At 38.6% G+C, this 20965-nt stretch overlaps 4 protein-coding genes across 14 annotated transcripts; 3 read left to right on the top strand and 1 right to left on the bottom strand.

Annotated features, from left to right (window-relative positions):
- Positions 1 to 769: 769 nt before the first annotated feature.
- Positions 770 to 2600, bottom strand: LOC103324490 (putative pyruvate, phosphate dikinase regulatory protein, chloroplastic). The gene is made up of 3 exons (XM_008226551.3): positions 2114 to 2600; positions 1389 to 2028; positions 770 to 1260 (listed from the first exon to the last, which is right to left on the bottom strand). Exons 1-3 carry the CDS (start codon positions 2570 to 2572, stop codon positions 1157 to 1159), a joined length of 1203 nt encoding a protein of 400 aa, XP_008224773.2. The 5' UTR covers positions 2573 to 2600; the 3' UTR covers positions 770 to 1156.
- Positions 2601 to 5044: 2444 nt separating this feature from the next.
- On the top strand, positions 5045 to 10160 carry GA2OX8 (gibberellin 2-oxidase 8). 9 transcript variants are annotated; one of them, XM_008226555.3, is made up of 6 exons: positions 5045 to 5337; positions 6881 to 6996; positions 7441 to 7491; positions 8109 to 8615; positions 9373 to 9694; positions 9835 to 10160. In XM_008226555.3, the coding sequence occupies exons 4-6, from the start codon at positions 8113 to 8115 to the stop codon at positions 10063 to 10065; spliced, it is 1056 nt and encodes a 351-aa protein (XP_008224777.2). In that variant the 5' UTR covers positions 5045 to 5337; positions 6881 to 6996; positions 7441 to 7491; positions 8109 to 8112; the 3' UTR covers positions 10066 to 10160. The 9 variants fall into 9 exon arrangements, with proteins under 9 accessions (XP_008224777.2, XP_008224774.2, XP_088904747.1 ...); XM_008226552.3 differs by having other exon boundaries at positions 6881 to 7008; XM_089048617.1 differs by lacking the exon at positions 5045 to 5337 and adding an exon at positions 5611 to 5658 and having other exon boundaries at positions 6881 to 7008.
- A 796-nt stretch (positions 10161 to 10956) lies between these two features.
- LOC103324492 (Chaperone DnaJ-domain superfamily protein) lies at positions 10957 to 13971 on the top strand. The gene is made up of 10 exons (XM_008226556.3): positions 10957 to 11179; positions 11278 to 11340; positions 11436 to 11502; positions 11634 to 11693; positions 11938 to 11988; positions 12120 to 12200; positions 12516 to 12628; positions 12781 to 12898; positions 13062 to 13188; positions 13573 to 13971. The coding sequence occupies exons 1-10, from the start codon at positions 11061 to 11063 to the stop codon at positions 13674 to 13676; spliced, it is 903 nt and encodes a 300-aa protein (XP_008224778.1). The 5' UTR covers positions 10957 to 11060; the 3' UTR covers positions 13677 to 13971.
- Positions 13972 to 15820: 1849 nt separating this feature from the next.
- Positions 15821 to 20761, top strand: TDP1 (tyrosyl-DNA phosphodiesterase-like protein). Of its 3 annotated transcripts, none has more exons than XM_008226558.2 (16): positions 15821 to 16059; positions 16147 to 16329; positions 16412 to 16696; positions 16813 to 17010; positions 17248 to 17308; positions 17493 to 17569; positions 17659 to 17916; positions 18074 to 18163; positions 18267 to 18401; positions 18758 to 18907; positions 19283 to 19386; positions 19575 to 19628; positions 19754 to 19844; positions 20120 to 20194; positions 20328 to 20478; positions 20570 to 20761. In XM_008226558.2, the coding sequence occupies exons 1-16, from the start codon at positions 16045 to 16047 to the stop codon at positions 20665 to 20667; spliced, it is 2025 nt and encodes a 674-aa protein (XP_008224780.2). In that variant the 5' UTR covers positions 15821 to 16044; the 3' UTR covers positions 20668 to 20761. The 3 variants fall into 3 exon arrangements, 2 of the variants coding, with proteins under 2 accessions (XP_008224780.2, XP_008224779.2); XM_008226557.2 differs by having other exon boundaries at positions 20567 to 20761; XR_513590.2 differs by having other exon boundaries at positions 15822 to 16059; positions 18758 to 18917.
- The last annotated feature ends 204 nt before the right edge of the window (positions 20762 to 20965 follow it).

Below are 20965 nucleotides of genomic sequence, written 5' to 3'. Positions count from 1 at the left end.
TGTTTGTTGTACGTGGCTTCCATGTGAGATTAGATTGCAAGCAATAGTAATAATAATAATAATAATAACTTAGTGGGTCACGCATGCGCGCTTGAAGTGTTTCGCAGTCCAGGACCAGGAGTGCATTGGGTTGTTGTGGAAGGCTCTTTCCCTAACATTGACATGAAAACCATATCAATAAGCCAAAAACAAGTCATGTCATGAGAACAACAGGAAGGGTCATCCATCCCAAATTCCACAGAATCAAGCATTGGATTTGTGAAGTTGGCAATAAGTCTTATTTCCACACGCACCTTTGAAATTGAAGTGTGAAGTTCGCAATACGTCTTTTATTATAGTTGTTGATTTGTTGATCTGCCCTGCCCCCTCAAAGTCTATTTCTTTACCCGCCCTCATCTACCCCTAGGTACCGTAATAGGTAATTTCCCATCCTCCCATCCTCCCATCCTCCCCTCCTCCTCTTTAAAGAGTTTGGTTTGTTTAGGCCATCTAGGAATGGTAGCAGTTACAGCTTTTATTGCGCCTCTCCCCCTCTCCCTCATTCCAGTAAGTCAAGGATATATTAAACTACAAAATTATTTGTCATAGAAATGACATATTTAGAGGTTAATCTAGAATTTAAGATGAAGAATCAAATATAATAACAAAACAAACCAACCCAAAAAGGCATTCCATTGAAAAGGACATACAAATAAAACAATGGCACATTGGAAATCCAGTGGTTTGCTAAGAGATCTAACGTTAGAAATTGGATGCTCAAGCCCACAAATAAAAAACATTACATTCTTATGTACTCAAATCATGGTCCAAACATCCAGCCCAAATATAAAACAAAACAAAGTCTTCCTCAGATATTACATTATCATGTAAATGTAAACTTGGTTGAACCCAAACCCCCCCAAATGAATAAACAAATAGAGTGGCATCTGGCTCTAACCTCCAAACGGTGATGAAAGCCACAATGGGAAATATTTATTTATTTACTGCAAATTCATCAGGATACAATGCAAACGGTGACAAACAAACATGTACACTTTGAAACGACTTGTTGCATTTGCTTCAGACGCATATGTGCATGCTTGATTCAAACAAAAGATAGCACTTGGTTTAATATGAGATAGCTCTCTCACCATTTAGCATCAACTCTCCTCTATCATTAGTAACGTTTTGATATTCTTGGCATTGAGCACTTGTGCTTCCGGTCATGATAAAGCCTCAGTACAACAGCAGCAGTTTCTTCAATTGCTTTGCCTGTTACCTCTGCAATCAACCAAATATGAGCAGGATGATTAACTCAACCAAATTGAAGCTTAAAAGAAACAGGCCAACAAGATCATACTAAAACCAAACTGATATGAGCACAGATGTGAAAAGTGCAATATTCTCACCAATTACTGGCCAGACAGGATTCTGTGCAAGAATCCTTCGAGCAAATTCCAGCTCCTGTCTCACATGATCCATCTCGGAATAGTTACTCTTCATTCCTTCACTAAATCCCAGAGTCTTAGCTCTTGCCCTTCTAATTGTTTGCAACACTAGAGGATTGATAGTGAGACCAAAAACCTTTTCTGGGTCAACCTCAAAAAGGGTCTTTGGCAATGGAACCCCCATCACAATAGGCACATTTGCCACTTTGTAACCTTTCTGCGCCAGATAAATCGACAGCGGGGTCTTCCCAGTACGAGAGACCCCAGCAAGTATAATGTCAGCCTTGTGCAAGTTCTGGGGCAATGCCCCATCATCTTGCTTGATAGTGAATTCAATGGCTTCAATCCTACGAAAGTAGTCATCTGTAAGAGGAAAGCTCCTGCCAGGAGCCCCACGAGGAAGGCCAGAGGGTGACACGCCTAGATGGGTTGCTATGGCCTCTGTAATTGGACCCAACATATCTGTGGTTGGTATGCCCCAATGCTTACAGGCATGCCTAGCAGACTCAGCCATTGATGGGTCAGCTAATGTGTACACAAGCATGGCACCTTCTTTGGCTGCTTGCTTTACAATCTCCATTAACCGCTCTACTTCATCAATCTGACCAATTTCACATGACAATTTTGCATTAGATTCAGTACAAGGCAATAGCAAACATTAAAAACCAAAAAGCATTGAACTTTACCCCAGAAAACAAATAGGTATTGACAGCGCAGCCCCGATCGACCAAGCAATGCTCGAACTGGCCCAACGCCGCGTTCACGGAGTGCTCGACCGTCCACCCAGTTCCGTCAGAAACCATGTATATCGACTTCCCCGCCGTCATCTCAACGTCATCCTCGCTGTCGTTTCCTGTTGAAGTATCATCCTTGACGTCTAGCGAGACGCGCTCTCTCGGCTGCACCGGAGAATTTGGTTCCAGCAACTGGGTCCGCTGGCCCGCGCGGTCCAATTTCCGACCCGAGCGTATGGCCCGCGCCCTGGACCATCGAGTCAGTTGAGAGCTACCCTTGGGTTTTCGAGCCTGCGGCTCGTAGGAGGAAGCGGAGGCGTTTGGAGTTTTGAGTATTGGTTGGTGATTTGCACAACTGGTTCTGGGTGCGAGACCGAGATTCGGAACGCTCAATGTGGAAGAAGCAATCATTATTTTATTTTTATTTTATTATTTAATTCGTTCTCCATTTTGGATTTTTATTTTTGTTTGGGTGTGCGGGTATAATATGCTGCTGACGTGGTGGCTTGAGGCCCGGTATCCTGTGTGGACTATAAAATAAATTATGTAGTGATTGGGTCTCATTTAGCAGTCAGCTACTTTGGTTAACATAGTCCATGAATTTTTTTTCTTTTAACAATGCGATATTCGAAACTATTTTAATGTTCGAGGGAGTGGATCTAATTCGAATGAATGAGTAGGACATGTTACCTTAATTAATTGGTTTAACTCACATATCTCATGCGATATACCTATTTTTATTAAAGTTGATGATTTTATAATTGGAAAGCTATAATAGTTAGTGAGTTGTGTTGATGCCCAAAAATTAATAATCATTATTGGACCCAACTTAGAAGTGTGATGCCTTTGGTCTTGTAGGCCCTTCGACAAATATAGTATAATTTGCAAGACAAAGAGCAACGGTAAAATCTCATGTACTGACCGAAGGCTCTCCGATGCTTAAGTTGGCTTAAGAACGAAATGAGTAATGAATTGGACGATGTCAGACCTAATTTGCCAAAATCATTGCTACATTGTTTCTTGGGACTTAAGCCCTGTTTATAGAGGACCAAAGTGATGGATCTTGAGTTATTATTTTGATGTGGGATTGTGAGCATCGTCTGAGAGGCTGCCACCTGTCTTTACTCAACTGGTGTGGCAAGTGCCTTCTTGAGCCGGATTAGTAGGTTAGGTTATCAAAGATTAACTTACTGTTGATGGTTGTTTATGGGCCTCAGTATCTGAATTGAGTTTCGTGGGCCTCTTTTGTGAGTCTTATGTTTTACGTGTCAGGAAACTAGTGGCCGGTCAGATATGGTATAAACAAGTTGATAGATATTGGATTGGATGGAAAGTTTTGAAGTCCACGAGCTGATGCGCCTCTTATCTTTCATTGATTGGGTGATTAAAAGGAGAGGTTGTATTTCCACAAACAAATCATCATTAATATGTCTGTCCCAATGATAAGCCAAGGGTCACTCAGAAAGAGAGAGTGCAGAGGAAACACTTGATGAGGAGCAGTGAAGAAGCGCTGCAACATGCAGAAGGAGGCAGGAAGAGTCCAATAATGCAGTAGGGCGAGCAACGGCAAACAAACATGACATTAATAATAATGGGGGGCAGTTGAGGATGGGTCCCCGTCTCTCTCTACACATGATGATGCCACGTGGCGGAAAGTCAACATCACATATCAAAATCTGAGACCCTAGGGCTGGGCGTGCCTCAAAAAGTCGTAATGATTGAAAGAAATGAAGCGAATCTTAGATAGTAAAATGCCTCCAAAAACGACATGACGTTTGACCCCCCTATCCCACCTCTGGCTCACTCACTTTGATGTTGATCCCACTGTCTACGTACAAATGATATCATGCACAGTTGCAAAGCAAACCTAAACACTACTGATATGATATTTAGTGCAGCATCATCACCGTCCTTGCACTGTTGGATCCGTTGGAGGAGCCGAAAGGGCATTTCTTTTTTGGAAATTCGTATGTATTTAAGAGAGAGAGAGAGAGAGAGAGAGAGAGAGAGGAGAAACTGGGCATGCATATGTCTTCTGTGTCCTTTTCGATTCATATATGTAATTAGGCACTGCACATGCATGGCCTTGCTCTGCCTGCCTGCATTCTAATTTGTATATATGTCGACGTTAAATAATGGTGAAATCAAGCTTGTGACTCTAGATTCTGCCACGTTTCTGCCGACATGATCATCAGAGGTTAAATACAGTTGAACGGTTGGGTCCAGTTGATTCTGCCTGTCTTGTTTGTTACACTTCCATCCCTTTTTTCTTTTTCTTTTTCTTTTTTAATTATACATTTTCTTTTTGAGAGAAGAGAGTTAGATATTTTTCTTATAATATATTAAATTTAAAGATTAAGCCAAACTATCCAATTGGTGTATATCCATCCACCCATCCATCCATCCATCCTATCCACCCATCCATCCATCCATCCATCCATCCATCGACTCTCTCTGTCTTTCTCTCTCTGTCTCTCAATTGATTACTGGTTGTCCTGCCTCCAAGTCTCTCCTTCCATGTCCCTTTCGTCTACAGTTCCCTTTAAATCATGTCGGCGCTATAAATAGGTTTTCTTTCACTTTACCAAGGCGCTATAAATGGAAAATATCTTTATAATACTCCAAAATCTCCATGTGCTTATATAGTACTATGTTCCGTATATTAAATAAAATATCATTTTAATTTAACTTTTGAAATGGAATATATGTAATAAAGCAACTTTAAGATATGTTTCGTCACGCAAGCGTCACTTTCATCGACTAATTATAAGTTATATCAACCACAATTGTGTAGACAACTCTAAACCGTTGATTGAAACGCGTTACATGATTTCATGAAACCACCTCATATTAGGTATATAAATGCATTGAGCACCATGGCTACCACTTCACCATTCTTAGCTTTTTGCACTCTTCCTTATTATAAGTGATCGACCTTCACAAAATCACACAACTCACTCTTTTTCCTTTTGAGATTTGTGTGCTAAATTATGCACGAGCTTTTGAAAAGACCATAGATTTCCATATGTGTGTATTCACAGTTTAGGAGATGTTGCTTTGGAATTAGAGGTCAAACGTGGAACAATGTAGGACGTATATAGACAATTGATTTTTGGTGATCATATCTAGCAATTTCGAAGCTCAAGTCAAGACCGGTTCTTGGTTCTCTAAAATAAGTAAGTAGTTTTCCATCATGGTTTCAATATATTTGGCCTCATGTATGAAAATTTATCTAATTTTTGTCAATTTGTTGAAAAGATGCATAGAATCTTGTCGATTCGATTCTCAATTTTATTAGAAAAATGTGTTTATCCTCAATTTGATTGACAAGATAAATTCTATGCATCTTTTCAATAATTTGACAAAAACAGAGGTTAATTTTGATATATACAATTCTAATCTAGTTACATCTGAATTGAATCCTCGCTTCTCAACATTCAATTGAGGTTGCATTATTCTCTCTTGTCATGTATACTCACACAAAAACCTTCAGATAAGTATGTTTTATCTTATGCGCTATATGCATATTGTTAAAAGGTATGGACTTAGGAACTAGAATCCTTTGTGCTATATGCATATTGTTAATACACTTTCTTAGCAAATACCAGTGTATTAATACGGATGACTGATTAATTAGATAAGTAAACAACGAGGTAAGTTGAGATGCGCCTTAATTGAATTAGATTATTAAGTTCCCGATCGTGACATGTGATCTTCTCAACAATTAGTTGAGAAATTGTAATCTAACGGTGAAGAATCCTCGTTTAAGGACCTTAACTAATTATTAAAGAATAATTCTTAGAGTTTTTAAATGCCGTAATAGAATAATTATTATCATGACTTGCTAATTATTATCATAACTTATGAACAAGCAAGAGAACAAGTAGCTGGTTGACGATCATGCATTTAGATTTATTTGGTGTGGTTGAGAATCCAGGTTGTGACATGCATGAAAAAAAGGAGGGCCGACGTCCAACATATTTTATCTGATGCCACTATGAGCCGCGTGTTCTTCTCTTAGGCATAAATTCTCAATCCTCTTAGCAGCCTATACAAAAGTAGTGAGGACGATTGATGGGATTTCCTCCTTATAAAAGCCATCTCTTCCCAACTAATTAATATTTAAAGTTTAATATATATATATATATGTATATATATTGTATAGGACCAACCACTAGCTCTTGCCTCTCTCTTTCTCTCAAAGCCAACGTCTGCATCAATTCGTTCGTCTCCATCCTACATACATGTAAGAAGAGCATCACATAGATTTTGTTTTAATGCTATTTATGTGTTTTATCTTTCTTTCTAACAAGTTTGAGCTTATCTTTCTTGCTTGGATCTTTCACTGTCCTTGTACTCTTGCTTTTGGTTTCTTCGCATCCCAATTAACCACTGTATTCAACATGTTTGTCATAGTCTTTATGTGATATATAATCTATCAAACAAGTGGGATGTCAACATCTCCCTGCACTAATATTGCCATGCAAGTCACCTCCATTTTATCTTTTAGCGCACTACTAGAAAACCTCTTCAGGCCACTGATATACCTTTGGCCTATATTAATGTTAGCCACAGCCAAGGGGACTTGGTCACAGATCAGATCACGTGACTATGGTCTAAGCATAGTGTTGTTATTTTTAAACTTTGTCATTCCGAGATTAAAAAAGAAAAAGAAAAAGGGCTTTTTGACTCTTGAATCTTGATTTTCTTTTTATGCAGGCAATTTCATATATATCACTGAATCCCGTAGCTAGCTTGAGGTGGCGCATTGCTTATGATAAAAGGAGGAATATTATTAATAGAGTCTTGAGATGTTATTGAAGGTTCCAGAACAGGTGCAGAATGGGGTTTGTAAACTCGAATTTTTTATTTTGATGGTGCTTAAATGAGCTCTCATCCCGTTTTCGGAGTACGCTCCCACACATTGATGGTCTTGATGATGTCTTGAAATACTAGTAGTTCATAGGATTAATTTCCTAGCAAGGTTCGCTAATAGCTAGTTTTCATCACACACCGTGTTATTTTCCAAGGTTTCTACTGTTTTGTACTGCTTAATTAGAACCAGATATGGGCATATCCCTGTAGTCAGTGAGGGATAACAAGTATTATCTTGTGCAAATTATTTATGCCTCGCTTAAATATATGGGCCCAAGGAATTTGGTATAGTCGGTGGTCGACGCATTAGTACGACCACAATCTTGTTTTCTTCTATTCGGAAGGTATATTTGCATTCAATTTTCTTTTAGGATCGTTTCTGATGAGAAGATTGAAAATCCTAGGTCTGAGGAAAATCCACGTGACAGCTCCCTGTGGCTACAGCCTTTAATAAGGTAAGCTGAAATTCTTCAGATTAATTATCATCATATTATTATATATCAAGGGACATGCTTAATCAATAGAAAATAGTGATTAAAAGTTTAATTAACTACAATTTTTTTGTCTGTTTTTAAATGCCGATATTAGTCAGTAATATTATTGTCGATATATTGCTGATATGATTGTCCATAGCTCATAGTCCATAAAGTTGAAACACATGGTAATTTTAGAGCTCGTTTGATGACCATTTTAATTTCTCTAATCTAAAGAGGGTCCGAGAGAGAAGACAATTGAGAAGGACCAAGTTTATTAAAATGAAATAGATAACTTCCATGTCTGGTGCCTATAGCAAAAAGACACGGACACAGAATTCCAGTGTAGACTCCAAAACTTAGAAAAGGAAACGCCATAACGTTTTCATCGACGACGAAGGGAACATAAGAAACAATAGAACGCGGCGTTGTCTCAATCTCTTTTCTCATTGTCTCCATCTCCTAAAACCCTCCACTTGTTAATTGCTGTCCATCTTTCTCTTTTTAATCTCTTCCCGGCTCTCATAACATTCCCTTTCAATTCTTTTTCTCTCTCTCTCTCTCTCTCACTTTGTCCATGTCTTTCAATTTCTAATTAGCATCATGGACTCGGACCCACCATTTCACAAGGCCTACAAGACCCTTTTCGACAAAACCGCGGACAAGGCCACCGCCAATATAATCAACAGCAACAGCAACAACAACAACAAGGACCATGAGGAGATGCTGCAGCTTGTCATCGTCGAGGAATGCGACCTGCCGCTGATCGATCTGCGGAGGTTGGAGCTCGGAGAAAGGGAAAGGGAAGAGTGCAAGTCAGAGATAGCTAGGGCTTCTCAAGAGTGGGGTTTCTTTCAGGTTGTGAACCATGGGGTTTCTGGTCGGCTGCTTCAGAAGATGAAGATTGAGCAAGAGAAGGTGTTCAAGCAGTCGTTTGATAAGAAGAGTCAGGAGGACAAGCACTTGAATTTCTCTGCCGGTAGTTATTACCGTTGGGGAACGCCTTCAGCCACATGCCTAAGACAATTGGCTTGGTCTGAAGCGTTTCACATTCCACTGAAAGACATTTCCACCTCCTCAGCAGCTGGTCTCGATTATAATCTCAGGTATATATAATTATTACTTACTAATTCACATAATTATATGTTAATTACTGTAATGCGTGCTTTTTACTTGTTACAACCTCAAAACTACCGTAGGAAAATAGGAATCCACTAAAACCATAGGAACCAACGACCCAATAAACAATTGGATACTATACAGCTATCTGTATCTCGAAGAGAAATTATTGTGTGATACTGCAATATCTTAAGCGGTTGCGTATGTCAATATTTTGGCATCGGTAATTTATGTTGTGTTGTTGGTTTTTTGCACATTTAGTTACCGGTTGTCCATGGAAATTGGAAAAGTTGATGAAACAGACTGCTCAGTAGCTAAGCGTCAGCTTCTGCTTCACATGCAGTTGTTTAGGAACCACAAAATGAGTTGCAGAGATCTTGTGATCTCAGTACTTGCAATTTGTAGTGAAACGTCCTAGAGTCTGCAATGCATCATCTCATTTATTCTAGATTGTAGGAACCATCAGGGACACTCTGCTAGAATTGCTTCCTTGCTGTCATGGGACAAAATTACAGATAGCTATATAGCCTTGCTGTCCCAATTAGCTACCATACCTTTCCTTGTGTTGCAGAAAAGTGCCAATTATTGAACTCACTCCTTGTGTTGTTGATTTGTGATATCAAATCCCTGTACGTAATGCATGCATGGCCTCTCTCCCTCTCTCTGCCTCTCATTGTTTTTTCGTTTTCACCATCATCATACTCATTTATGCCACGTGGGCACTTTGTGATTTTGGGTGTCCAGCTCGACAATGGAACAGTTTGCTACAACAGTTTCAAGTCTGGCACTGAACTTGGCTGAAATTTTAGCTGAGAAATTGGGTCACAAGTCGACATTTTTCCAAGCAAATTGTTTGCCCAGCACGTGCTATCTCCGATTGAATCGATATCCACCATGTCCCATCCCTTCTGAGGTGTGTGGGTTGATGCCACACACTGATAGCGACTTCCTTACAATTTTGCATCAAGACCAGGTTGGAGGACTGCAGTTGGTCAAGGATGGGAGATGGATCGCAGTTAAACCTAATCCTGCGGCCCTAATCATCAACATCGGAGATTTATTTCAGGTCCACTTTCAATTTAATTACTTATATTTTCGGTCTGACAACATAACACAAACATATATCAAGATTTCATTTCTTATCCCACTTGTGTCATTTTTCTTAATATTATTCATTTTTTATTATTTATTTATTTTTTGGTCTAGGCATGGAGCAACAATGTGTACAAGAGTGTTCAACATCGAGTTGTCACGAATTTGGCAGTGGAACGATTCTCGACAGCATATTTCCTATGCCCTTCGTATGAGACTGTGATACAAAGCTGCCGTGAGCCTTCGGTGTATAGAAAATTCAGCTTCGGGGAGTATAGGCGGCAAGTCCAAGAGGATGTTAAAATGCTGGGTTCCAAAATAGGTCTTCCTAGGTTTGTTGTATAATTAATAATTAGGTAAGCCATTAGTACCGCACAGATGAGTTTTGCTAGTACATCATTAGGGTTATCTAAATATATTTGGGGTGGGGGCAATGGAAATTAAGCTTAATCTTATATTAGGCATGGAAATTAAGCTCGTTTATTAGTCAATTTTGATTGGCTATTTAGGGGTTTATAGTTTTTATTCTGCTTTTAATTAAGGGTTTGTTTTAAGTATATAACAAGTTTTGTTTATCATCATTTTATTGTTTTTTATCCAATGACATCAACCTCAAGCATTGCTAAACCCTAAGCTATAATAGTATATGAAGGATTGATTATTGTCGATTGAGGTTGATTAACGAAATCTTAAGAAGAAACACAAGCATGTTGTAAAAGCCTTAACTCGCTCCAACTCCAAGTGAACTTTAGAAATAGTATTCCATCTTCTAAAAGAAATATATACAAGTGATATTAAGAGAAAGGGAACTAAACATAGAACCTCGGGTAGGAAAGCTTTAAGAAATAGTTTTTTTTTCTTAACATGTAGCTGCAATTTAATGGTATATATCAATGTAGTGTTAATTGAATTGGCCCAAATTTTTGGTGTACGCCCAAATGGTCCTGAGAGTTCAAGCTCCTATGATACTCATATGTGTGAATTTCCCCCCTTTACCTTTCTAACTTTGGAAAAGAAAAAAAAAGTTGTATTGTATTTGAAATTTTGAATGTCACTATTGCCAAAAACAAAAAGGAAAATACTCTCCAAAAAGAAAAGCAAAGTCGCGGTCAAACCGAGCCAACTCTCACACAGCGACACGTCGTTTACTCATCTATACAAAGATGAGTTTATGCAAATCCGACGGCTAATAGTTTTTGAAATGCAGATCTGTTGACCACCTTCATATATTTTTTTGTTTGTTTGTTTTTTTGGTTGGTTTCCTCAAAACACTTCACGCAGAGTACCCTCCAATTCTCGGGAAACGATTTCAGAGAAATCTAGAGCTCCGTTGGTACAGCATGGCGCCACCGGCAGCGATTCGGTGGTTCTCGGTTGTTTCAGCTCTAATGCTGTGCCATCTCATCACTACGTCGACGGCCATCTACTGCGACGAGGATGACTGCTACGATCTCCTAGGGTCAGCTCCGCTCCTCTCCCTCATAAGTTTCCCACTGCTTCCCAAATTACCCCTCTCTTGATCGCATATTTACTTAACATTTTCACCTGCTTCTCTAGGGTTACGCAGAGCGCGAATTCTTCGGAGATCAAGAAAGCTTATTACAAGCTCTCCTTGAAACAGTGAGTCTGCACCATTTTTCACTTTGTAAATTACTCTGAAATTATTAAATCAAGATTTTTATTATTTCTTTGACATGTTGGTGTTTTATTCTCAGTCACCCGGATAAAAATCCGGATCCGGAATCGAAAAAGCTGTTTGTTAAAGTTGCCAATGCTTATGAGGTACTTGGGATCATGTAATTTTGTAGGAAATGATGCCAAATTTGGAAATTGATTCGAATGCAATTGCTATTTTAGACTTTCATTTGCTGTCATGTGCTAGTGATGATGGAGTTTAATTTGCTAAATTGTAGATTCTGAAGGACGAGGCCACTCGGGAGCAGTATGATTACGCCATTGCACATCCGGAGGAGGTAAAATATATAAACTACTGAGTGAACATTGAATTAAAGGCTAAAAAGTAAATTGGAAACCTTTCTATCGATTTTCGTGGACTTAAGAATTGAGATTGCATGAAAGAAGAAAATTCTTGTAAGTATTATGCTGTATTTTTCAATTTATATGGGTAATGTGAGCTTCCAGTTGTTAAGATTCCATATTCTTTGAGCTTAGATATTTGTGAAAGATAATAAGGTTGCTGTGTATTTTGCTTGTTAGGTATTTTACAATACAGCCCGCTACTATCAAGCATATTACGGTCACAAGACGGTGAGAGAGTTTTCATTGTTCAAATCATAACTTAATATTCTGTCTGGTTCAGAAACAATTCTGCGAGTTGATAGGTTAAGCTCCAATTTCATGTATTTGTTTCTAAAACTGTTTGTGTATCTGCATTCTAGGATCCTCGTGCTGTCCTGGTTGGCCTTCTTTTGATTCTTTCAGCATTTCAGTATCTAAATCAGTGGACAAGGTATAATCAGGTACTGTGGCAGATCAATATAATGTGTACATTACATTTATAAGAGTATCAAAGCAGTAATGTTTGAAATGCAGATGTCACTCTATGGCTTAAACAAGTTGCACAACATGCCTTTGGTACACATGTCCTGACTGCCGACATCACTCCCAAATCTAGATTTTATTGTCTACCTTGTTGTATTCTTGGAGTGTACTATAGCTATTGCAATGGCAAATGTTTTTAGTATGATAAGGACTCATGTATACTCTAGTGGATTCTTACAGGACTTGCTAATGCATATCATTCGTGACACTTTTGATGTTTCATGTCTATGTAGGCTGTCGACATGGTCAAGAAGACTCCTGCTTACAAAAATAGACTACGGGCTTTGGAACTTGAGCGTAGTGGGGGGACTACAAATAAGAAGAAGAGTAACAAGCAGATGAACAAGTATGAATTCTTAGTCATTTTCAAAGAGAAATAATGAAATGCATGGTTGTAAAAAATTGATAATGTATCCATGAGGATTAATCAATTGTACATGGAATTGCATTCTATGATTCTGAATTTGTCGTTAAGAAAGGCGGATGTTTTTTTCATAGGAAAGTGGGGGAAGATCTCGGCAACGAACTCGAGTTGCAGATTAAGGGAGCTGAACAGCCCTCCATGTGGGATCTTCTTGTTGTCCGCTTCATACTCCTACCCTACACTATTGGCAAGGTATGCTGAAGTTTAAAATAAGCAGTACTAACCAATAATGGCCATGGGTGTACTTTATGCTTGATATATTCCACTCTTTTTCTTGTCTATCTAGTAGTGTATGGAATTGATGATTTTACGTTAACTATTACTGTAATGTTAACTCTTTTTCTTGTTGATCCAGCTATTATTATGGTGTGGCTGTTGGTTCTGGAGATACAAGGTGAAACAAGCACCATATTCATGGGATGATGCCTCCTACCTGACACAGAGATCCCTTAATGCGCCTCTTGATGCATGGAGAAATCTTGGTATATAACTTTAAATTTTAGGGGTTTTTTTTTCCTTATATTGGCATTATGAATTTGGTCAAGGTTAATGGGGCTTGATATATGGATTTAACAGAGAAAGAGGGTCATTAACTTTCGATCCCATTAGATCACTGCGGGGTGAAGGGGGATGGATGTCTGAGCACCAACTATTTCATACTTTATTTGTTTTAAGCTTTAACCTTTCACCATGAACCTACACAAAACCTTCCATACAAGATGCTGCAACCTCAGATCTTAATTGATAAAGTAATTATGGTTTTGAGTTGCGAGTTCCAGACTCTGCATGCTCTCCTGCAGAGTCACACACACCCTAAAGGTTCTTCATACTTATTGTTCCCAATTGTTTATTGGTTTGTTTTTCAGACGACTCAAGAAAGGAAGATCTTATTCATAAACGTTTATGGGAAAAATCGAACTTGGAGAACTACCTTGCTGAGATGCGAAAAGAATCCAAGCGCAGAAGGTAGCAAATTTTGTTGCCCATGCTACCTCATGTTCTCGAAATACCGACAAGACACTTTTTGGTAAATTAGACCAATACATGGAAGAGTTAACCCATATTTTTGTTGAAATAGCTGAGTGGTGGATGGAAGGCAGGGTATTAGGACTCTAGTTGCAAAATATTAGCAAATTGTATTCTGTAACCTTTACAGAGGAAAGTTATAAGGCGAAGTTGATATGGATTCTTTTGTTGGGATTCATTATATGGATAATTTATATAACAAACACTACTACGTACGTATATGCGACTTTGAGGTAAAATCATCGTTGAACTCACGACTTTTTAATTCCCATTTGATGCTCATTGATTGTATATGGATTAATTATTTGTGTAATAGTTGGTGTTACAACAAACGTTCTTTGTGTAGAAATTCCGATTAGCTTGGAAGACACAGTAAGTTTGAAAAAAATAATAATAATAAAATGAAAGCATGCAATTCCCCTACTTGGCGGATATTCAACTTGACATTGGGTATAGCCGCTCGAGTATACTACTTACAAAGTAGAGAAACAAAAAACCGTAGTATAGCCGGGCGGCTATACTAATCTATAATTAAAAAACTAAAAAAGGAGGATCAGCTAGTGATTACGTGTCAAAAATAGTATAGCCGGGTGGCTATACTCTTTTTATAAAAATAAAAAACGAGCGGCTATACCCAATGTCAAGTTGAATATCCACCAAGTAGGGGAATTGCATGCTTTCATTTTATTATTAGGGAGTTTCACTAAAACACCCAAAATGGGGGCTGAAATTATAAAAAAAACTCAACACCCAAAACACTTTATAAACACACCCAAAATTCATCATTACACACACTCAAAACTCATTTATAAACACACCCAAAAAATATACAATTGTAGATTTTGGGTGTGTTTCTATGTTTAAATAATGTTTGGGCTTTTTTATAAATACATGTCTATGATTGGGTTTGTTGACGCAGAAAAATGGTTCTGCACTTTCTCGCGCAACTTAGTGATTTCGTTACCTTCGGTATGCTATGACTTCGGTAGTAAGTTATACATGTAAGATAGCAAACACTCGGTAAGTCCTAGGTACCGGTGTGATACCGGCCGAAGGCTCTCCGATGCTTAAGTAAGTACGGATTTAGTAAGTTTGAACTACAGATCAATAGGCGTATGCCGTTAGTTCTGATTGATTACCTCCAAGCTGAGATGGTTGCCCTCTTTTATAGGCCTTGGGAGGTGTGCATTTTGTTTAGAGTTTCGATGTGGAGACTGTGGACATTGATTGTGAGACTGCCACGTGTTCCGGATGCCAAGGTTGCCCTAATAGAGCGATCGGTAGGTAAGATGCCGAAGGCTCCCATAGCTCCAGCTTGGTCCACGTGTCAAATGTTTATTGGCTGTTCATTTTGGTATAAACAGGAGTTTATTTATAAATTTGTATAAAAGTAAAGAAACAAAAAACTATACCTATAATTAAAAGACTGAATAAAAAGAAAGATCCGCTAGTGATTACGTGTCAAAAATAGGATAGCCGGGCGGCTATAATATTTTTTAAAAAAAGGTCGTAGTATAGCCAAGCGGCTATACAATTTTTTAACAACAAAAACCGTGTACTATTTATAAAAAATTAAAAAAGGACGACCCGCCCAGCGCTTAGTGGTTAGCGCCCACGTGTCCAAAATGGTATAGCACGGCGATACGCTTTTTATTAAAAAAATCCATAGTATAGCCAACCGGCTCTACTATTTATAATTTTTATAAAAATAAAAAAGGGGGACCCGCCTAGCTCCTTGCGAATAGAAGCCCACGTGTAAAAAAAGTAGAGCCGCCGGCTATACTATTTTAAAAATAAAAAACGTAGTATAGCCGTGCGGCTATACGATTTATAATTTTAAACAAATTAAAAATGGGACCCGCCTAACGCTCCTTGCGAATAGGTGACCCCGTGTAAAAATAGTATAGCCGTGCGGCTATACGAGTTTTAATAATAGTATAGCCGTCCGGCGAGACTATTGATAATTAAGCTGGGTCAAAATGTATTTGGTCCTATGAGACCTGACAAAGAGGGCCCAAAATGAAGTTGGGCTTATGAACAAAGAGCCCAACAACAAGTCATCAGTGTCATGTGACGAATTTCTAAACAGAAACAGCACACAATTTTCCGAGAGCTGCCTCCAAATTTGCCAACATTCGTGCTTCTCTCTCTCAGTTCTTCTTCCCCACCGAGTCAAAATGATCTCTCTCAAGCTTCAAGCTTTTCTCACTGTTCTTCAGCTTTCCACTTCCATTGTCTTCAAGACTTGAACGGTAAAATCTACCCATCTCCTCTTCGCTCCTCCACATATCTCTCGCCACTCTCATGCACCAATGCCTCGCCTTCTGGTCCCTCCCTTACCCTTTTACCCCTTTCTAATTCCCACCTATCATTTTATTTTTACTGATGCAGATGTTTATGTTTGCTCTTTGCAGATAGGATATTTGGTTCCCCTCAACGACAAGCTAGAGGAAGACACTTCAATCCCCAATATACCCCTCAACCAAGGTCCAAATTACATCGGCCGCCACACCACAGCTTCCCTCTCCGACAAAAGACTTAGCCGCAAGCACCTCACTCTCACTGCGTCTCCTGATGCTTCCGCCGTTTTGGCCGTGGTAATTCCGTAATTAAACCTCCAAACCAGTCCACTGTTTAACCGAAGTAGATAGATTGCTAACGTTAATATTGCAATTATAGGAGGGAACCAATCCCATTGTTGTTAAATCGGAGAATACTAGGAAGAAATTGTTTCCCAAAGACAATGCGACTATACACCATGGTGATGTTATAGAGCTAATTCCGGGGCATTATCTTTTCAAGTATAAGACACTGTCTGGTAACGAAAATGCAGATGCGCATGGTGTCCATAACCATAAGAGGGGTTCAAACGATAGAGGAAAGGGTGCTGAAGTTGAGGAGCTGAGCCAAAAACGGTCACGTCAGCTAGTGCTCCAAGAGAAAGGTTCCAATACAAGTTTTAAGGTGTCCCTCTTTTGATTTTAAATAGTTTGATTGATTAAACTGCTGTTGATGATTATGGAAAATGTGATTTTGAGAGGCTAACAAAATGCTTTCTTTATCGACTTTGGACTTTGAAGGCTGAAGTGGAAGGAAGCAGCTTGCGGGCTGAGAATCGTGGGAATTTGCAGTCTGAGAGAGATGGCGGTCAAGTGGAGGCCATACAGCATTTTCGTGTTCCTAATGATAAAATAACACAGACCTTTCGGCTTTTGAATGTGCAAGGACTTCCCCAATGGGCAAATACCTCTTGTGTTTCTATAGGGGACGTGATTCAGGTAACCATTGTACCCTGTTGTAAGGAACAACTTGTTGGTTCCATATGCAGTGTGCTCGATGCGGCAATTTGTTTGTGGAAGTATTTTTAAGCTTTAGCTCATGTTTAGCATGAATAGTGCACGCATGAGGTTCATATTCAGCATGCAAACGTTCTGGAAGAAATTGATTGACTTTATGAATATTTGGTTTTGGATGGGAATTTAATTTACTTCGATTTTTTATTTTTGTTGATGTAGGGGGATATTGTCGTGGCTATCCTTTCAAATTACATGGTAGACATCGATTGGTTGATACCTGGTATGTTGTTCTTGTCATCTTGATTGTGTTTCCTGTAGAAATATTTTTTGTTTTGTGCATATTCTGAATCTGGTTGATGGCATATTACTTTTGCGTCATGCATAAGCTATTTCATGGTTGCATCCTTTCTGTTCTTCCCTGATTGCTTCTGATTGTTTTATTTTTCTTTCCCTTCCCACTTTAGCATGCCCAAAAATTGCAAAAGTCCCGCATGTCTTGGTTATTCATGGTGAGGGTGATGGTACACTGGATTATATGAAGGTCTGAATTATTTCTATTTATGCCTAATCTCTGTCTATGTTATGCTTTCTTCCGGAACCTGGACCTTAAGTTGTTACCTCTAATTTTAGAGAAAGAAGCCTGCAAATTGGATTCTACACAAACCACCATTGCCCATTTCATTTGGGACGCACCATTCCAAGGCCATGCTTCTTGTGTATCCTCGAGGAGTGAGAATTATTGTACACACAGCAAACTTAATATTTGTTGACTGGAACAACAAAAGCCAAGGTTTGTGGATGCAAGATTTTCCATGGAAAGATCAAAATAATCCAAGCAAAGGATGCGGATTTGAAAATGACTTAATTGATTATCTCAGTGCACTTAAGGTATTAATATAACAATTTATGTGGATCATTGGTTGATTTTATTTATTGTTTTGGTTTTCTTGCCTTTTTGTTACCTTATATCTCTAGTTTTGATTTTTAAAGATGCTAATTCAAATTTAACGTAATAATCTTCATCTTGTTGGTTGACTGTCAACAGTGGCCCGAGTTTTCTGTTAATTTTCCTAACTTGGGAAGCTTCAAAATCAATCCGTCATTTTTCAAGAAGTTTGATTACAGCAATGCAGCAGTGTGTTTTCTATTCCTTGAACTTTATATATATATTGGTTTTGTTTTGTTGGGGATTGTATAATGTCAAAGTTAGTATCTTCGTCCATGTGTATAATTTTCAGGTGAGGTTAATTGCATCTGTCCCTGGATATCATACGAGTACGAACATGAAAAAGTGGGGACACATGAAGCTACGCACTATTCTCCAGGAGTGCACTTTTGATAAAGAGTTTCAGAAATCTCCTCTTGCTTATCAGGTACAGGGACACAAGCGGTTGACTCATATAATGTATGATGTCAATGCTGAGTGCTTTTCTTTGATTAGGTGCAAAAATTGAGCAATGTGTTTACTCCAAGATTCTGTACCTATCAGTATAGATATATTGCATTTGATTTCTGTCCAATTTTTTGGGATTCGTGACTTAGCATTTTCGATTGATTTTCATCTATTGGTCTCTTTACTTGCATGATATATAGAATGGAATAATGACTAATGCGGTAAACTTTATGCTGTCGAGTGCTTTGCTTTGTGGAATGTAAAAATAAATAGTAGTAAAGCAAATCTAATTTTGAGCTAGCTTTCTAATTATGTTGGATCTTTGCTTTTTTGCAGTTCTCCTCCCTAGGATCTTTGGATGAGAAGTGGATGGCTGAGCTTGCGTCTTCAATGTCGTCAGGTTTATCAGACGATAGAACTCCCCTCGGTCCTGGGGAGCCACTTATAATATGGCCTACAGTAGAAGATGTCAGATGCTCTCTAGAGGTACTATCAAGTAGGTCATTGTTGTGAACCTTTTCCAATAGACCTTGCTTTACTATTATATGGTCATCTTCCACAAAGTTTATAGGTTTTTACCATGGGCAAGAAATCCAAAAGACCTTACCTGGATAAATCTCAATAGACCTCATGTAGTTGGGTTTGGGATATACAATTTCTTCAAAACGGTTGGAATGTTGGACATATTTAAATGAAATACTATATAGGGGTAATTCAGCAATTAACTGGCAAAAGAGTCATCTGTCTATCACGTAATCTTTGAATGTGCGTTGTAACTTAGATTATATATTCTGCATCTTGCTTTCATTTGTGCACCTTATAAGTGAATGCTGCTTTTTTGTGGGTTACACTCTTTGCCAGGGTTATGCGGCTGGAAATGCGGTTCCAAGTCCACAAAAGAATGTGGAGAAAGACTTCTTGAGAAAGTACTGGGCAAGATGGATGGCACGCCATACTGGCCGCTGGTCTCGCTCTCTCTTTCTCTAGTGAAATATTTGACCCTGAAATGCTTAGGTGGAAAATTTCTAGAAAATCTGACTAAAGAAACTGATTAATTGTTGTGCAGAAAGACCCGCACACATATTGTCTTTTATTTTCATTTTTTTCTGTTATCCTATAAATTGATATTAACAGTTCTGCCTTTTCATTTCAGTCGTGCAATGCCACATATAAAGACATACACTCGTTACAATGGTCAAAAACTTGCGTAAGAGTTCATCTCCGACCCTATTGATTGTGTTTTTCTGGGTTTATGTTTTTAGAATGTTTAGTAGCATACCCTTCATAGTCAATTTTGAGCAGTAACTGTGAATTTCTACCTTGTCCCAACAGTTGGTTCTTGCTAACTTCAGCAAATCTTAGCAAGGCTGCCTGGGGAGCTCTCCAGAAGAATAATTCACAGTTGATGATCCGTTCTTATGAGGTTAGTTTCTCAGTTGAAGATACATTGTTGTGAGGTTTACTCGAGATGTTCATCCGAGTTGGGAAATTTGTCAAGCTTTTCAAATACGAGCTACTGCAGGTCCTAAATCATACGAGGACCTAGAGGATGTCAATACATCAAACGATATATTTCAATTGAATATGTCTTTATATATATTGCCCATTCTCTACAAATTATTTGTCTTGTGGCTATACTCTGCTCCTACCAAAGCTTTGGTTCTGTATGTTTAATTCACCTTGCGTGGCTCATTACAGCTTGGAGTGCTGTTTCTGCCGTTTAAAACATGCAGTTCTGGATTTTCTTGTACCAGTAATGGGGTTCCGTCAGAGGTAACAGCTACATGCTGACCGTTTTACACACGCTACTTAAATACTTTATTAGTATCACACTTGAGAGATTAACATAAAGGAAGAAAATGGAACAAAATTAAAGTAGAAAGACATTAATTCCTTCGAGTTTCAGGATAAATGCGGACGGCCAGAGTCTTCGGAAGCATCGAGAACAACACTTGTGACTCTGAATTGGCATGGAAACAGGAATTCAGATTCATCATCTGAAGTAATCAAATTGCCTGTGCCTTATGAACTCCCTCCCCAACCATACACCACTGAAGGTCAGTCAACTTGCTGTTTCTTACATTTATATTACCCTTCCATTCGCATATTTCATTCATCTTATGTCTTTTCATCTCATCTCCTTAGCAGATGTGCCTTGGTCTTGGGACCGGCGGTATAACAAGAAAGATGTTTATGGTCAAGTTTGGCCGCGACATGTTCAGCTCTATGCTACTCAAGAGTCATGAAGTTTTGTGTTTATTTGACTACCATGTACTTATTTATTTTTCGTCAGCTCATTCTGTTTAATTCTAATTTCAAGCATGTTGAGCTTTTGTGTTCCCCTTCTTCCTTTCTAAGGCTCATAGCTGACAAAATTGCAGAAACAGGTTTAGGCTTCAACGACGCGGTTTAAAAAAAATAAAAATGAAAATACCAAACACGTTCTTAATCTACTCATCAAACTTATACCGACCTGTTTATTCCGATGATCTGCCTTAAATCAATGTAATCAGAAGTTGAAAAGAAGAGGAATAAGGAACCACA

The sequence above is a fragment of the Prunus mume genome, linkage group LG3, assembly GCF_029339155.1.
Source record: "Prunus mume cultivar Tortuosa linkage group LG3, ASM2933915v1, whole genome shotgun sequence".
Taxonomy (NCBI): domain Eukaryota; kingdom Viridiplantae; phylum Streptophyta; class Magnoliopsida; order Rosales; family Rosaceae; genus Prunus; species Prunus mume.
The sequence above is the reverse complement of the archived record's forward strand: the minus strand, read 5'-3'. Positions and strand labels throughout refer to the sequence as shown.